The sequence below is a fragment of the Canis lupus genome, chromosome 8, assembly GCF_048164855.1.
Source record: "Canis lupus baileyi chromosome 8, mCanLup2.hap1, whole genome shotgun sequence".
NCBI lineage: Eukaryota > Metazoa > Chordata > Mammalia > Carnivora > Canidae > Canis > Canis lupus.
The window spans coordinates 45,750,945-45,769,498 of NC_132845.1; the positions used below are offsets into that span (position 1 = coordinate 45,750,945).

Genomic DNA, 18,554 nt, shown 5'->3' on the forward strand with positions numbered 1-18,554 from the left:
TTTCTGAATTCAGGATTTATTGTAAAGCTACAGTATGGTATCGGCATAAAGATAGACAAAGATCAATGGAATAGCACAGAGTTCTAAGAGATCAATGCAGAATAAAGTATCCAGAAATATATCCACATATTCACAGTCAACTGATTTTCAACAAAGGCACAAAGTTAATTCTGTGGAGAAAGGATAGTCTTCTCAACAAATGGTACTGGAACTATTGGGTATCCATATATATATTTTTAAAAATGAATTTCAGCCCACACCTTGCACTGTATACCAAAATTACATATAAAAATGAACTCCAAATGGGTCACAGACAGAAGTATAAAGTCTGAAACTATAAAGATTCTTGAAAGAAATGGAAAATCTTTGTGACCTCATGTTAGGCAGCGATTTCTCAGACGTGATACTAAAAACGCAATCCATAAAAGAGAAAACTCGCAAACTGGGCCTCATCAGAATTAAGAATGGCTCCTCAAAAGGCATTAAGAGAATGAAAAGACAAGACATAGACTAGGAGAAAATACTCACCAAACGTATAATCGATGAAAGGCTCATATCCAGAATATGTAATATATTTTTTAAAGATTTATTTATTTATTTATTTATGATAGACATAGAGAGAGAGAGAGGCAGAGACACAGGAGGAGAAAGAAGCGGGCTCCATGCCGGGAGCCCGACGTGGGACTCGATCCCGGGACTCCAGGATGGCGCCCTGGGCCAAAGGCAGGCGCTAAACCGCTGAGCCACCCAGGGATCCCCCAGAATATGTAATATTCTTGAAACGCAATATGAAACAACCAAAAATGTTTTTAAGTGGGCTTAGGATCTGAGCAGACATTTCGGTGAGGAAGATATGCTAATGGCAAATGAGCACATGAAAAGATGTTCAACATAATTACACGCTAGGGGAATGCAAATTAAAGCCCCGGTAAGATATGGCTGGGCACCTACAGGAACGTCAACGTGTTTAATCTTCCCAACAACTAACCTTTTGAGGCAGTTAATATTATTATTGCTGTTTTATGGAGGAAGAAGCTGAAGCACGGAGAAAAGACTCAAAAGCTGGCAACTGGGGAGCTGGGATTTGGGTGCAGACAGCTGGCATTGAAGAATGCATGTTCTTAACCAACATGAGTGGGGTTCCCTATATGTAATAAATCTCTTATTTTTTGACTCGATTTTATGTTAAGTGCCTGCAGTATATATAGACAGCTCTTTGTTAGATATTTTTGCCGGATCCATGGGAAGAGAGAGAAAATTCTCTACACCTATAACTTAAATTTTCGGACTACTTTGATCATAGGTGGGGTGAGAATGCCACCTACTGGCACAAAGTGAAACTGCAGGCACCTCGAAAGCGTGTTTTCTCCACCTGCATGTGTTTAAAATGCTCCCATCCTGCTGAATCAGTACCGAAATGTTTAACCAGGTTGATCCAGGTGCTAGTCTTAGTTCATTCACTAACCTGCTGTGTGATTTTGGGCAACTTTCCCCATCTGGGCCCCTGTTGCCCACATTTGTAAATAAGGTGCAGGATCTCACCCCTGCAGCTCTCACCTGCAACCCTGAGTCTACTTAAACACAACCTGTATTGGATCCTTGCTCTCTGGATGTTCTGTGTTTGGTGCTTTACATGAATCACAGTGTTTTATCCCTACGGCAACCTCATGGGGGAAAATAAAATGCCTTTATCACCCCCATTTTACAGGTGAGCAAACCGAGGCTGATGGGAAGGCATTTGCCCAATGTTGTTCAGCTCAAAAGAACTGGAGTCAGGATTTGAACATGTCCTCTGACTTCAGAGCAGGAGCTGTAAAGCCCGGTGTCATCTGCCTTCACCCATCTCACATATCCCCACCACAGGAGTCTGTAGTGCCATGGCTACTGACCCCGAAGGGTTATTTCTCATTTTTTAAAATTTTGACAATTTTATTGCTTAAAAAATAAGTCTCACGTTTGACATACAAAGTAATTTTAAATGTCACTGAAGGGTTTTTAAAATATGCTGTGATGCTCTAATTTATAATAAGTATCTATTTGGTCTTGCTCCCCATCATTGACACAAAGCTAAAACTCTGGCAATTTCAGAGTGAGTAAGGTGTATCTTGTTATGTTAATAAGGCGACTGCATGGACAGGGGCTGGTTGCCAGGGAATCAACCTCCTGATTGGAGGGATGGAATATTCAGTCCCTCCGCACCCCCAACCCCCCCACCCCCCCCTGACCTCCCAGGGCCTGGAGGTTGAGCCAATCACCAAGTGGCCAATGATTTAATCAAGTGTGCCTGTGTAACGAAACCTCCATAAAACCCATAAGGACAGCGTTTGAAGAGCTTCCAGTGTGGTGAACCTATGGGAGTTTAGGGAGAGTGTCGTGCCTAGTGAGGGCATGGGAGCCCTGTACCCTCTCCCTGTAACATTGCCTTATGCATCTCTTCCACCTGCCTGGTCCTGAATTATATCCTTTTATAGCAAAAACGGTAATCTGGTAAGTGGAAAGTTTTTCTGAGTTCTGTGGGTCACTCTAGCAAGTTAACCGAATCCAAAGGGGGTGGGGAGATCATGGAAAACTGATTTTGTAGCCACTCGGTCAGAGAGAACAATCTGGACTTTTGACAGGCATCTGCAGTCCAAGGAGGGGGTCACCGAACCCCCAACCTACAGCTGGGCAGACAAAAACACCGGTGACAACCTGGATTTGCAAATGACATATAATGTCGGGGGTGGGGCAGCCCTGTAAAATTGAGCCTGTAACCTGTAGAATTGATCACTATCTCTAGGCAAAATAGCGTCAGAATCAAGGGACCCAGCTGAATTGTAGGGCACTTGGCTGGCATCCTCAGCATTGTCTGTTCAGAGAAACCACACCCCTCACATTGGAAACTGGGTTGAGAGCTTCTTTACGTGCCAAAGCCCCATGCCCAAGGGTCTAACTTAACTAATTGTGGGGGACTAGGTCCCTAGCATAAGGTCCTCTAGGGGATCATAACATGCAGCTGCCTCGAGAAGTGCAAGCTACAGGTGACCTAGCACCCTAACTCCACATTTAAGGTCTAATAACTTGAGAAGCATAAACAAACTTTAAAAACAAACAAAAAAGGGCAGCCCCGGTGGTGCAGCAGTTTAGCGCCGCCTGCGGCCCAGGGCGTGATCCTGGAGACCCCGGATCGAGTCCCACGACGGGCTCCCTGCATGGAGCCTGCTTCTCCCTCTGCCTGTGTCTCTGCCTCTCTCTCTGTCTCTCTCTCTCTGGGTCTCTGTGAATAAATAAATTCTTTAAAAAAAATAAATAAATAAAAATAAAAATAAAAGAAAAACTACTTTTTAAAGCCGTTTTAGCCATACGGAAAAATGTATCAGGAAGTTCAGAGAGTTCCCGAATATTCCCTCTTTACCTCCCCTACCCCAATTACCCCCATTATTAACCTCTGGCGTTGGTGTGGTCATCTGTTACAGTGGATGAACCATGATAGCGATTCGTTTTCAGTAACTAAAATCCCTGGCGCAAGTCAGAGTTCACTCTTGGTGGTGTAGGCTCTGTGAGCCTTGACGCACGCATAACGTCAAGTCTTCAGCACCACGGCATCAGGATAGTTTCCCTGCCCTGAAAATCCCCTGCGCTTTGTCCAGTCATCCCTCCGCCTCTGCCTCCCCCAGGCCCTGGCAACCACTGATCTTTCTGCTGTGTCTCTACTTTCACAAACTTATTTTTAAAAGCACTTAAAAATGTAGCTAATTAAATCTTTTGGCACTTAGTAAGGTTTCCACATTTGCAACGACAACATTTCCAGCTCTCGCTTTGTAGCTTTTAGTCGCTGCCACCTTTAATCGGGGGGACAGAAATAACAATTTTAAATTTAAAACCTATCAAACTCCCCAAACTAAATAAATGTAAAGGAGAGGTAAACAGACTTCTTCAAATGCTGGGTCTGGTTCAGTTTGCGGCGTTCACACTTTTCGACGCTGCTAAATACAGCAAACTGGGCTCCGACTTCTGGAACACGCCGCCGTGTTCAGGAAAGAAGGCCGCGGATTCCACAGGCCATTAGCACCTGCTTCCATGGGATGATGCAGAGAGGTGACCTGTCAGAGGAGGGTCGGCAGGGAGGACAGTCGTGACAAAGGACCCGTGTGAGCCAGGATAATGGCTGGCGTGCCAGGGAAATGTCCGCTGTTCAGTTTTAGAGCCTGGCACGCACAGTGGCACACAGTGAGCTATGGGGCCGGAGGGGTCAAATGGGCCGGGGGCGGGCACCGAAAACCATGTCCAGATTGTTGTGAACCTGGCCATAGGGAGCTGTTGAAGGTGCGCAGGTAGCAGAGTGACCCAGGCTGAACTGTGAGGGGAAAGGACCCTAAGACATGTGGCAGACAAACCCCCTGGGGAACCTTTTTTGGGTGTGACCGTGTGGCCGATTCTCCTGATGGAAGGTATGTGATGAGGGGTCGATCCTGGCTGGAAGCATTTAAGCAGCATTGTACAAATCACACGCTCTCCCTTGAAGCCTGCATTCAGTGGCAACAGGAGATGGCAGGGCCATCGTCTCCTGGATCCCCGAGGAACGGCGAGCAAGTCTCTGCCAACGAAGCTGTCCAAGTAGCCGGAGCCAAAAATGATCTCTGCTGCCTTGAGCCTCTGCAGTCTGCGGGATGTTTGTCCTGGCAGCAGAGCCTAGCGGGGCTGCTAGGAAAGTACTGCAGGCCCAGGGGAATGAGGGTCCAGAGGAAGGCAGCAGGGTGATGGTGTCATGCAGTGTCAGCTGTCTGTTGCCACCCCAGACTTGGGAACTTAAGATAATAAGTGTTTATTTAGCTCATGTGTCTGTGGGTTGGCTGGATGGTTCTTCTAGACTCACTCACACACCTGGTGGTTGCCTGTGGGTCTGGAGAGGTGGCTCTGCACCGCTTGGCTGGAGTCTCCCTGTTGTCTCAGGGTCACTGGTTTGGAATGGGCTTGTCTGGGACCACCAGGTGGCCCGGCTCTACCCCATATGTCTTCCCTTCTGCGGGCTAGCCTAGAGATGTTCCCCTCGTGATGGCAGAGAGGAAAGCAAAGAAAGCAAAAACAGGCAAGTACTTGTTTTTTGTTAGGTCACACTGGCTAACGTCTCCTTAGCAAAGTATGTCACATGCCTGAGCCTTGCGTCTGGGGTAGAACAGAGGCTCTGCCCGCAGTGAGAGGACACACATACAGAGAGGGGTGAGGAGTTGGGGCCACTTGGGCAACTACAGCATCACATCACAGAGGTGAAGCCACAGGACTTGATGCCTGATTGGACATGGTTGGTTGGGGGGGGGGGGGGGTTATCGTGACTGTTTACAGCCACGGCCACCAGCCTTTACCGCCACTGCTACACATGCCTGCCACTTCATCCATCTACATGTGGCCTCTGGCTGCCCCGTGACTTGTTTTGACCAGTACAATGTGAGAAAGTGACCTTGTCCAGCTGCCACATAAAGGTGCTCAGGCTAGACCACTGAATGATTGGAGACCACGTGGAGAGACAGTGGCCACATGGAGGGAAACTAAGGCACACGTGAAAATGAGAATCTCCTACTCAATTCCCCCGTGGACGGTGCCACGTGAGTGAGCCCAGATAAAACCAGAGGACTCCTGAGAAATAACAAACCACTGTTGTTTTAACCACTATGAACATATATATACATGGGGGTGACTTGTTACGGGGAGTTGCTAACTTGCTACAGGGGAGATGGTGAGAAGGAAGCAAGGCTGATGCTTAGACTCTGGACTCGAGTTCGTAGAGCAGTAGCATTCTCTAAGATAAGAATTCCAGAAGGAGGAATAGGGTTTGAGGAAGGAGTTGTGGCTAGAGGAGTGTTAGGCCGGAGAGGCACCCACGTGGTAAAATCCACCAGGTGGCGGCTGAACTAGGAAGAGCGGGGCTGGAACTTCATGATGGATAGTGGATGACGCCATGGACCTAAAGCTGCTCACCCCAGAAGGATGTGGAAAGTGTGCCTACGAGTGGGCCATGGACAGAGTCTCGAGGCGCACCCCTCTTCAGAAGTGGTTCTCAAACTTTAGTGAACAGAACTGCTATCTGGTGAGAGTGTAAAGATGCGCATTCCCTGGCCCAGCCCTTGAGTTTCTGACTCAGGAGGTCAGGATGGGCCTGGGAATCTGCTCTGCAGCCTCGTGCCTGCCCTACTGCTCGCACGACCACAGGTGGAAAATTCTATCCCAGGTGAGACAGGAGTTTGGCCGGGGACGGTGGGAGAGAGATGGGAGCAAAGCTGAGGGGAGGCTTATTCGATTTTATTTCTTAGTGTAGAATGTGATCGTTTACAGCCTTGTGGGGAGGAGTGCGTAGTGAGGGAGAGACTGAAGAATGGAAGATCTTTCTTCCCTGCTACTGAGGAGACAGACTCGCTGAGTGGGAGGGTCGCCTGGGTAATCAGAGACTGCGGGGCTCTAATGTGGCACTGCTGCTGAAGACAGCTGGCGGGAACATGCCGGAAATGTCTGCGGGGACCTCAGAAGGACATGAAGCGGGCAGGCCTCAGGTCTCTACTGTGTGGCTGGGAGGGTGGGGAGGAAAGAGCCTATGGTCAGGAGAGTTGGGTGGAGCCTTCTGGCTGTGAGACCCTGAGCAAGCTGCTTAACCTCTCTGAGCCTCACTTTCTTCAGTGAAAGGAGGATAATGTGCATCCTGCTCCCAGTGTACAGCATAGTGGTCAAGAGCCCAGGCCCTACATCAGAGTTTCCTGGCACCCCAGCTGTGCTGCTTACCAGCTCTGAGACCTTGGGCAAGTCATTCTTGGTGACCCTGTCTTCCTACCTGCAAACTGGAGGTCACAAAAGTCCCTGCGGGTGAATTCCTCTCTGACCGCTCTGACCCCTGGGCTTGTTCATGCTGGTTCATTCTGTCTGAAATACCATATGTCCTCCCCACCGCCACCCCGTCCCTCCCTCGGCTTTAAGGAATCGCCCTGGTTGTCTCGTGTCGTAGCCTTTGTAAAGCTGTAGTTACCTGCTTCGTCATCCGCTGCCCCAACCAGGCTAGGTGCCAGGACGACAGGACTCGGGGCGGTTTGGTGGCGCCAGCACCTCGCACACGGCCACTTGGCACCGCGTATCCCGGATGACAGCCCGGGTTCATCACTCTGGCTCCCTCGCTAGGAGCTGTGTGACCTGAGGAAGGAAGTTCAAACATTGTGTTCTCATCCGAAGGCACAATTCTGGAAACACTGCTAGAACGGATTCAGGCCGGAATGAGGCTGAGTGCAAGGCTGACGAACAGGATACTCCCATGATCTCAACGAATCGCTTCAGATTCTTTCTTCGTCACAAACGGAAAAGCGGACCATCCGATGCAGAGGTGGGACGGATGCCACCTTCACCAAGTGGTCGAGGATGGGACCCACTGGTGTCCTGTGCCTCTGGCCGTGGCACAACAGTTGTACACATCGGTCAAGTACCTTCTGCCAGAATGTCTTAACCTGAATCTAATCATGAGGCAGGGAATCAGACAAATTAAGATACTGGGGCGGGTTTTCTTTAAGGCAATTGGCCTACACCATATCCAAATGTATCCATGTCCTAAAAGATGACCCCCCACCCCACTCCCCAAAAAAGGGTAAGGGGTGGTGAGAAGAGGACTGTTCTGAATTAAAAGGCACTGAGAACAAAGGAAGGTGCGACTTTTGATTGGCTCCAGGATGGGGGTGGGGTGGGGGGAGCAGACCTTATTTGGGACAGCGGAGTAAACTTGAATATAAAGTTTATTTTCGCTAATAACTTTGCATCGGTATCAAATTTCTTGGGTATGAAAGGGCATGGACGTGTCGCGTAGGATAACGCCCGTGCCCGGGAGCTCCGTGCTGAATAATTGATGAATGCTCTCCGCTGCCCAGTTTAAACGGCGACAGAAATTAAAGACCAGTCCCCCTCCCCCCTGCAAGCACCTGATGAAGTCCGCGCGTGCGCACAGCCCCCATTTCGAGACTTACTTGGCGCGCCTGGAGAGTCAGATTGGGCGCCAGGAGGCGGAAATACGTAAGGGCGGGTTCCGGTGACCGCGCAGACGTCGAAGGCGGCCGAATGGAGGAGGTGCCTCAGGGTGAGCGCACGGAGGGGGGCGTGGGTGGTGGGGCTGAAGGGACAGGAGCCACTCTAACTGTGACCTTGTCACCGCGCAGGCTGTCCCGGGACCGGCAGCGCCCAGGCGGGCCGAGGGGCCTCATGTCAGGGCTGCCCCAACCAGCGGCTCTGCGCTTCCGGAGCCGGCGCGGCTCCCGACCCAGGTGAGGAAGGGGCAAGGCCTGAACCGGAAGTGAAGGGCGCCAGCCAGGAAGAGGCGGGACCGGGAGGAGACCGGCAGTGGGAAAGCACAGAAGGAAGTAGCGGGGTGGGGCGGAGCCTGAAGGATCAGTGACAGGCGTGGAGTCCAATGGGATCTCAGGAGGGGCGGGGCTAGGGGTTTGAGTGACAGGGGCCCCGCGGCTGGAGAATAGGGTTTATAGACCTTGAACTAGGGGTTTGCTCGGGCTTATTATTTAGACAAAATTGTCTTCCTTTGGGAATAGGAGCGATTTTCTCACTCATTTAGCATAAATACGTATTGATTTCTCCTGAGCATAGTGCTCTGCGCTGGGGTTACAGCTGTGAGTGAGACAGGGTTACTGCCCTAACGATATTAAGCTAATAGGGGAGACCCTCCGTAAATAACTGAGCGAGCGAGGAAATCATCGCATGATAAGTTCGGTGAAGGACAAGTCGCAGGATGGGGAAGGCTCTGGGAACTCGCCTAAAGGATCTTAAAAAGCAGGAGGCGGGATCCCTGGGTGGCGCAGGGGTTTAGCGCCTGCCTTTGGCCCAGGGCGCCATCCTGGAGACCCGGGATCGAGTCCCCCGTCGGGCTCCCGGTGCATGGAGCCTGCTTCTCCCTCTGCCTGTGTCTCTGCCTCTCTCTGTGTGTGTGTGTGTGACTATCATAAATAAATAAAAATTAAAAAAAAAAAAAAGGAGGCTGGGAGGATGCTGAAGGAGTTGAGCGGGAGACTGAGGCTGGATTCCTGGGTCCTGCAAACGGGGTGACCTTGAGTGAGAGTCCTCAGGTCTCTGAGCCTCCGTTTCCTTATCTAAAGTGGAGGAGGGGCACCTGGCTGGGTCAGTCCACAGAGCATGCAACTCTTTTTTTTTTTTTTTTTAAGATTTTATTTATTTATTGATGATGGGGGGCAGGCAGAGACACAGGCAGAGGGAGAAGCAGGCCCCATGCAGGGAGCTCGACGTCGGATTCCATCCCAGGGCTCCCCAGCATGCAACTCTTGATGTCAGGGTCATGAGTTCAAGCCCCACGTAGGGCTTGGAACCAACTTAAAAAAGAAAAAAGACTTACTCATTTGAAAGAGAGAGAGAGCGCACATGCACACGCATGAGCAGGTGAAGAGGAGGAGGAGAGGCAAAGAATCCCAAGCAGACTCACCACTGAGCGTGGAGCTGGACCTGGGACTGGATCCCAGGACCCTGAAATCATGACCTGAGCAGAAACCAAGAGTCAGGCATTTAACTGACTGAGCCACCTGGGCATCCCCTGAGAACCTGCTTTTTAAATAAGAAGAAGCTAGTATAATTACCTCATGGTGTTATTTTAAGGAATTGAAGTGAAACGTTGAATGCACAGAAAATGTATGATCTGTGATAGTTACCTGTGACTGGTCCTCATAAACGTTTGCTCTTTGTCAGGGACTCTCAACCTTGGCACTACTGACATTTGGATCTGGATAATTATTTGGGGTAGGAGGCTGTCCTGAGCATTGTTAGACCTTTTTTTTAAAGATTTAGAGACAGAATGCAAGCAGGGGGAGAGACTCTCCAGCAGACTCCACTCTGAGCACAGAGCCTGAGACAGGGCTCGATCTCATGGCCCTGAGATCAGAGCTGAAACCAAGAGTCAGATGCTTAAACAACTGTGCCATCCAGGCACCCCGTGTTTTTAGCCAGTTAGCAGCGTCTGTGGCTCTACCCACTGAATGCCAGTAGTACCCCTTCCTGGTGACAACCAGAAATGTCCCCAAGGCAGATTTTGCCCCTAGGTTGGGAACCATTACTACGTGTGGAGCTCTCCTGGAGCTGGGAGTGTAGCAATGAACAGTTCAGGTAATTTCTATTCTCATGGAACTTGTATCCTAACAAGAGGAGACAGAGAAGTGAACTAATAAACAAGAAAATGTCAATGATGTCAATAGCCTTTGTAGTACTTACTACTGTCACTGATTAGGTGGTATTTCACACACAGTCCTGTGAAATAGTCCCAGGGATTTAGCTCCTTCTAGTCCATTGGAAGAGTGACGTTTGAAATTTAGTCAGAGACTTCATCACCTGATTTGCTTTCTTTGTAGCCATAGAAGAAATCAAAGAAAAAATGAAGACCGTGAAACACAAGATCTTGGTGTTATCTGGGAAAGGTGGTGTTGGAAAAAGCACATTCAGTGCTCACCTTGCCCACGGCCTAGCAGAGGATGAAAACACGCAGGTGAGACCTTGGGAAAAACTGGAAGAGGCTCCTGTATGAGAGTTTGTGATGCTTCCTAGAGAACTGATCCCTTAGACCAAGTTGGATTGGTCTCGGGAATCTAGATCCTTGCAGAGAGAAGGAGGGAAATGCATGGGGAAATGCATCAGATTCTCTACCTGTGAAAATGGATAGCAGGTGTAATGTCTCTTGGCATGCTGATTATTTTGTTAAGTTCAGACTTCTTTTTCTTAGCCACTTTCTACTTGTGTCTGGGCCAGGGGTGTGCAAACTATAACCTATGGGCTTATTCAGCCCCTCTCTTGCCTTTCTATGGCTGTGAGCTAAGAATGGTTTTTACGTCTATAAATGGATGCTTTTTAAATTACTTTTAATAAAAGATTTTATTTATTTATTCATGAGAGACAGAGGCAGAGACACAGGCAGAGGGAGAAGCAGGCTTCTTGCAGGGAGCGTGATGTGGGACTCAATCCCCAAACCTGGGGATCACGCCCTGAGCCAAAGGCAGATGCCCAACCAATGAGCCACCCAGGCATCCCTATAAACCGTTGCTTTTAAATTGTTTTATAGTATCCTTGATTTTTGTCTACAAAACCTAAAATACTGTTGACCCTTGAACAACAAGGGTTTGAACTGCATGGTTCCACTTACATGTGGATTTTTTTAGTGGTACTATAATGTATTTTCTCTTCATGTTTTTCGTAACATTTTTTCTTTAGCTTACTGTAGTAGTGCAATGTATAATATACAAATAGGTGTTCATCAGTTGTTACCTATAAGCTTCTGGTCGGCAACAGGCTATCAGTAGTTAAATTTTGGTGGAGTCAGAAGTTACACATGAATTTTCATGTATAAGGCCCCTAATTCCCACCTTGTTCAAAAGTCAAGTGTATTTTCTCTTTAGCTCTTGAGGAAGGAAACATTTACCAAGCCTTGAACTGGGCCTCTCACCTAGTACCCAAGTATACATATGAGCATGCAATCACCAAATTGCTCAGTAAAAATCCAGCTGCTCTCTGGATTTCAGCTTTAATGAAAGATGCGGTATGGAGAAGAAGAAAAAAATAATTTTCACTACAAAGTTGGAATGGAAATTTACAGTACCTGCGATTTTAAAAATACATTGGATCATTCATGGGACTCATGATAATTTTGCATTGACCTTAGAAAAGTGATCCTATCACTTACTTTACACTTGATACCTAATAAAACCATGAATACTGTGTTTTCTAAATTTTTTTAAACACGGAACACATTCCATCTTTGTGTTCTTGTAAAATGAAATTTTATTCAAAATTCCAGTGGAAAAAATGCTTACACATCAGAACTGCTAGAGCACCACGGATGTCTCTTAGAACCCAGCTCTCGGGGACGCCTGGGTGGCTCAGCGGTTGAGCATCTGCCTTTGGCCCAGGGTGTGATCCTGGAGACCCCGGATCGAGTCCCACATCAGGCTTCCGCATGGAGCCTGCTTCTCCCTTTGCCTGTGTCTCTGCCTCTCGCCTCTCTCTCTGTCTCACATGAATAAATAAAATCTTTAAAAAATAAAGAACCCAGCTCTCTGTCAAGGTGAGCCCTGAAGCAAGAGACCTCGCTAAGGACTTGTGTGCTGGCTTTGTGGGTGCCCTGGGTTAGAGAGCCTACTGTTCTCAGGATGGGAATTGCCAGTTAACTGCCCTCTCCCTTCTCAGGACACTGTTCATGTTTCCTTTCCAGGAAAGCAGTTGTTTTGTTCATATTGAAAGCTGTGTCTCCCCATTTCAATTCTTCCCATGGTCTTCATGCCTTCTTCATACATTGACTTATTTCTCAGTATTTGTTTTCTCTTCATGCATTTTGAATGAATGAATTTTATATATGAGGGCTGACTTTCAGTTCAGATTTCTCTTCTAGCAGATAAATAGCTTTTCCCCTTTGACTTAAAAAAAAAAAAAAAAAAACCAGTAGGGGTTTAGAGGTACATTTAATCTAATGTTGAAATTTCAAAACTGCCACACATTGTCCTTTCTATTTTAAAACTCTAAAAGCTGGTTAAATTTCAGTGTTGTGTGCTCATAGTAGATAAGCCATCCTATGTAAGCATGAAATCGTACTGTAAGACCTTAACATAAGACTTTATTTTCTCTGCAAAAAAAGTCAGCTACAGTGGGCCCACCATTCTGACATGTGCACAGTACACACACAGGCGCTGAGACACCACCCAGTCCCCAAGGACTCCAGGAATACAGTTTTCAAATCACTGGATTAAGAAATTAGAGTTTGCTTCAGGGGTGGGCAAACTTGTTGTGTAAAGAGTCAGATGGTGAGTATTTTAGATTTTGTGGGCCATATGGTTCCTATAGCACCTGTCCAGTCCTGCCCTGACACACAAAAGCAGCCATAGACTATCTGTAAACAAACTTGGCTGTGTTTTAACACAATTTTATTGTCACTGATACTTGGATTTCATATAATGTTTATGTCATGAAATAGAGTTTTTTTAATTCCACCCCCATCCCCAGCCTTCTAAAAGTGTAATAACTGTTCTTACCTTGTGGGCTGTACAAAAACAGGTAGCAGGCTGCGATTGGCTCCAGGAGCACTGGTGCTTGCTGGGAGAGTGCGTCTTTGGAGGAAGATTGAAAGTCTGGGCCAGCCTGGCCTTCTCGGGAGTGAGGAGGGTGGACTTGGTGAACTCAGTGCTCCTCGCACTTACCCAGGCTCTCCATTCTGCCTTATTCCTCCTTTCTGTTCCGATCATTTTCTTTTCTTTCTTTTTTTTTTTTTTAAGATTTTATTTATTCATGAGAGAGAACAGAGAGAGAGAGAGAGAGAGAGAGAGAGAGATGGGGGGCGGGGGGGGGGCGGGCAGAGGCAAAGACACAGGCAGAGGAAGAAGCAGGCCCCATGCAGGGAGCCCGACGTGGGACTCGATCCCGGGTCTCCAGGATCAGGCCCTGGGCTGAAGGCGGTGCTAAAATGCTGAGCCACCCAGGCTGCCCAGTTCTGATCATTTTCTAATGGTGGAGCTGTTTGTGCTGGCCTGCCAGTCGCTGAGGTGGGCTTCTCTGGAATCTGGCCTCCACCATCCCAAGATGTGCTCTAGGGATGTGGGACCAGGGAGAGATGACTGGGCTTGGAAAGGAGGTGCCTGGACTGTGAGGGGGACCGATAGGGTATGTGTATGTGGCTCCTCCAGTGAAGAGGGCTGAGGATGAGGCTGAGCCAGACCGGGGAAGGCTTTGAATGACCTGCTAGGACATTTGGCAAGCAAAGAGGCAGGGTTTGAGTGTTGCTTTAGGAGCATTGCAAGGATAGTCAGCCGAGTGTGTGATTTGGGTATCATCGGAGGGTACAGGAAGCCGGATGGGAATTGGTATTCTCCTCTCCGTGAGCAGCCACGAGCATCCAGATCAGGGAACAAATGAGGGCAGAGTCAGGGAGGTAGAAGAAGCAGGGCCTCAGCACTTTGGAGCAGAGGGGCAAGTCAGAATTCTGAGCATTTGGGGCATGGTGGCCAGGAGTACAGGCTCTGCAGTCTGCCCAGGTTCACATCCCGCTTTGCCCACGCCACCTCTCTGACCTTGGGCAGGTTACCAGGCTCTCTGCCTCGGTTTTCCTTGTAAAATGAGAGTTCGGAGCGAATGAGATAACGCACAGTAAATGTCCATGACGGCAATCAGTATTACTTTATCCACTGCCTGGAATGTGGGGGAAAGGCACTGATGATTTCTGCTTTGGCACCAAGTTTGTAGCCTACCCCCACCAAATACAGTGCTGAGTAGGTTCAGAATCCATTTGTTGATTTATTCTTCTGTTAATCAACAATCTCCTGCCATCTGAGGGTCAAATTTGTATTGGCCAATTGGTTGGCCAAAAACTGATTATTTCTAAGAGAGTATCCGTATCATCCAGAATGCTCTTTGCTGGGATCCCTGGGTGGCGCAGCGGTTTAGCGCCTGCCTTTGGCCCAGGGCGCGATCCTGGAGACCCGGGATCGAATCCCACGTCTGGCTCCCGGTGCATGGAGCCTGCTTCTCCCTCTGCCTGTGTCTCTGCCTCTCTCTCTCTCTCTCTCACTGTGTGCCTATCATAAATAAAATAAAAAAATAAATAAATAAAATAAAAAAATTTAAAAAAAAGAATGCTCTTTGCTTTTAGAAGCTATCAGGCATGTGTGTGTACGTACGCGCACAATAATTTTTTTTATTTAAAATCAGATGATTAACATGGTGTAGTATTAGTTTCAGGGTAGAATGTAGTGATTCAATTTTTTTTTTTTTTTTTTTTTTTTTATATAGTCACACACAGAGAGAGAGAGAGAGAGAGAGAGAGAGGCAGAGACACAGGCAGAGGGAGAAGCAGGCTCCATGTACCGGGAGCCCGACGTGGGATTTGATCCCGGGTCTCCAGGATCTTGCCCTGGGCCAAAGGCAGGCGCTAAACCGCTGCGCCACCCAGGGATCCCCTGATTCATTGTTAATAGTGCTCATTACATGAAGTGCCTTACATGCCCATCACCCACTTAGTCCATCCCCCGCACCTGCTTCCCCTCCAGCAGCCCTCAGTTTCTTTCTTAGAGTTACGAGTCTCTTGTGGTTTGTCTCCATCTCTGATTTCATCTTATTTTTCCCTCCTTTCTCCCATGTTCATCTATTTTGTATCTTAACTCTCTGAAGATGGGCTTTAACCAGGCCAGATACAAGTACGTACTTGGAAATAGAGAATTGTTTGCATATTATGGTGCTTCTGTATAATTCTGCTCTGAAGTAGTTTGCCCGGACTTTGCAACTGACGGAAAATGCTCCATCCAGTGTGAAAATATGGCAAAGTAAGCTGGTTTTCTTTATGCAACAATAGCTTAGCTTACAAAAAAAAAAAATCTGTACTTAGGAAAGTGTATTTCCCCACAAGTCCTACTCATGACTGAGACTGCCGCTGTATCCAGAGGGTGCTGGATGTTGACAGATCGTAGACTCCATCTGCCTGGTTGATTAATCTCAGCGCACATTCCTCCCTTCCCTAAATTCAGAGGGGAAACACCCAATCCCTTTTCTGTCTGGTGGAAGCTCATCCCTCTCAGCAGGACTGTTCTATGTTAGTGTTCAAGGCAGACAGGCGTCCGGTAGCTTATAGCAAAGGCCCATGAGCCAAGAGGGAGCAGAATTGGGAACCTTCCCCCCCCCCCCCCCCCCCCGACTAATCACAGGCCAGCCAGGGATGTGTGAGTTGTGGTGAAGGGAGCAGGAGGAGCCTTGGTGGTTGTACCTGAGCTGAGGGACACCAAAGACTATAGCATTAACAGGTCCACCTTGGGGCTTCCGGGCTGGAGTGTTTGAGGCTCCTGTGGCTTGTAGACTTTGGAGCTGGAAGGGGCCTGATGATTTGCACACTTGTTTCACAGATCAGAAGCTCCAACAAAAACATTTTGTAAGAGGTGACACAGCCATTTTAGTGCCAAGAATCAGGACTAGAGCCCACCTTCCATGACCTCTTAAGGGGATGTTTGGGGGTGCTGAGTATGGGAAAGGTCTGGATCCCGACAGCACTCTGCTCCACCAGTCTGTGGCTGGAAGAGAGCTGTGGCAAAACCTATTTGTCTCATCAGGTTTCTAGCACCTTCCACAGAGGCCCTGGTTAAGATTTACCCAGGCACTTTGCTCTCTGCTCAGGTTCTCTGGCCTGAGCAGAAAGGGAATCCGTTGGATAGATTTAGGGTAGTGACAGGTTCAGCAGGAAGTCTGCAAAAGACAGGACACGGGGCCCCTCGGAGGTCTGCATAGCGGGGACATGTCACAACTTCTTTGAGTACCACCCCAGGAGTGAATGCCCGTGATTTGTTTCCGCATCCTCACATCCTTCCACTCCATATTCACCTACTTGGTTGTGGGGAGCATAGTTCCTTGAAATGTTAAATTGTTCCTGAAAGCAAGGGCAGAGACTGAGTGGCTAGAAACTGGGAGTCCCGTTCGTCTGTTAGGGTCGCGGTGAGGCTGTGGTTTCCTAAGTCTGGAGGCTCTGAGGTAGAATGTCTGCAGTCATTTATGCACTCGGTCCTTTGTCTGTAGGTGAAGGCAGGCAGGTCGTCAGCCCAAGCATCGCTCTGTTGCTTCTTCAGTTGGTCCAGCAGAGGGCAGGGGAGGCAAGCGGCTGATAGGAGAATGAAGAGTCTTTCTGATTACAGAGTGAAAAAGCGGAGGTGGGGCTTTGCTGGGAGCAAAGAAACTAATTTAGGGCAAGTTAAAAAGTTACCCAGTGGTGTTGTACTTTAGATGCTTGATATTTGAGCTTTCAAGATGAATATTAACTCTGCTGTTCAGACTGTCTCAGATCTTCTCGTTTCTCACACCCAGAAAACAGCGTGTCTGGGGTGAAAGTCTTCCGAGGTTGCATATTCACTAGCAAAGAGCTTTTCTAGACTTCCTTCTTATTTTCAGTTTTATTTTAGAAGTTGAGGTTAAGCCATCCTTCACCTTCAGGATCACAAGACAGTGGGGCTCGGTGAGAGCTCAGCATGAGGCTCTACTCTGGCCCTCCTCTCCAGGCCCCCTGGGGTAGCAGAAAGAGCCCCGGTGTTGGGAATCACCAGACCTCAGGTTAGTCGTAGCTCTGCTGCTTGCTTTTACTGAGCAAGTCACTGGGCCTCTCCGGACCTCCATGTCCTCTTCTGTAAAGCAGGGATAATGATACTCACTCCTTAGGCACATGGTAAATGCTGAGTGTATGGTGCTTGGGCCTGACACTGGGCCCAGAAGATCACCCTGGAGTTAGGCGCCAGACTTGGGGGATGGGTGTGGAAGTCAGTGATGTGTGGACGTGCTTTGCCAAGCTCTCTCTACGAGTTCTAGACTGTGTGTCTGTGGCCTGGAAGATGAAAGTTGGAACTCCCCCGAGATTCCTTTCCATTTCCCCATCCTCCTTTCAAACTCAAACCCTCTCCCCCTCCCAGTTGTGCACATCTGGAACATGGTATATTCTGTTGCATCACTGCTTTGGTCTCGTTTCCCAGGTTGCTCTTCTGGACATTGATATATGTGGGCCATCGATTCCCAAGATAATGGGCTTGGAAGGAGAACAGGTAATAACTATAGTACGAACCTCAGGAAAGTATCCTCACAGCAAACCAGAGCACCGAACTGCTAATCCCAAACCAAGGGGTCAGCAGAGCCATGTGTTTTTAGGCGGCCATGCTAAGAGCAGCTCGGTGTTCCTAGCCTGCCGGCCTCAACAACAACTGTGAGCTTTGGGGTTTGGAACCATATATAAAGTTCACCCACACCACTTGAGAAGCATTTGTTTCAGTGCCTTCTTAGAGGGGAAGGGAAACAGCAAGCGAAATGCAGAAGTAGGACACAGAGACTTCACACTGCTGGGAAAGCCAGACCAGTCTGTGCTTGGTTCTGTACCCTGGAAACAAGGGAATGTTTTTGCCCTTGTTGTCACCCCTGGGGAACTGAGACTATGAGGTGGGAGAGTGATGTGGGGTGGGGGACAGGCCGTGGCACCACCGCAGTCCATGCAGGTACTGGTCACTCCCTCTGGGTTGTAGGGAGCAGTCCCAGAAAGGGTCCCTCTTAAAGGCAGTGCACTGAAATGGGGCTGGGCGGGGGGTAGGGGAGTGCTTGGATGTTTCAGGATGTCGGATGGGTTCATTCTTTATGTGACGGTTGGGTGCTAGGATACAGTGGTGAGCAAGACAAATAAAGCCCCCAGCCCTGATGGGAAGGGGCAGCTGATAGAAAATGAAAGCTGGGTAAGGGGATGGGGTGAGCAAGGGTGTGGTCAAGGGCACCCCTCTATGGAAAGCTAGCAAAGAGCCTTATGGGCCAAGGGAGCAAATGCAGGAGTCCTGAGGCATGAGTGTCTGCAGCAGGATGACCGGTGGCAGAGGGACAAGGGGAGGGTAGCTGGACAGTGGCCTGAGGCACACAGGCCAGGCCTGTGGACTCTGCTCAGGGCTTGGGCTAGGCTGCCGAGGGTGCTGGAAAGGGGTGATTCCATCCAGGGTGGAGGCAGAGCTGCACTATCCAACGTCTGTGCCCACGTGCCCATCAGTAACACTTTGTAGTACTCACCC

General features: G+C 48.7%; 1 protein-coding gene and 1 long non-coding RNA gene across 3 annotated transcripts in view; one reads left to right on the forward strand and one right to left on the reverse strand.

Annotated features, from left to right (window-relative positions):
• Positions 1-8,283, reverse strand: LOC140638434 (uncharacterized). Of its 2 annotated transcripts, XR_012035472.1 has the most exons (4): positions 7,971-8,283; positions 6,992-7,152; positions 3,912-4,082; positions 1-3,256 (listed from the first exon to the last, which is right to left on the reverse strand). It is a non-coding gene; the product is annotated as an uncharacterized lncRNA (long non-coding RNA). The 2 variants fall into 2 exon arrangements; XR_012035471.1 differs by lacking the exon at positions 1-3,256 and having other exon boundaries at positions 3,798-4,082.
• Positions 7,936-18,554, forward strand: part of NUBP1 (NUBP iron-sulfur cluster assembly factor 1, cytosolic) — a 21,526-nt gene continuing 10,907 nt past the window's right edge. The window contains exons 1-4 of the mRNA XM_072835772.1: positions 7,936-8,080; positions 8,160-8,264; positions 10,365-10,498; positions 17,487-17,555. Of these exons, the coding sequence (XP_072691873.1) occupies positions 8,062-8,080; positions 8,160-8,264; positions 10,365-10,498; positions 17,487-17,555 (327 nt within the window). The 5' untranslated portion in view covers positions 7,936-8,061. The remainder of the gene's footprint in view (positions 8,081-8,159; positions 8,265-10,364; positions 10,499-17,486; positions 17,556-18,554) is intronic.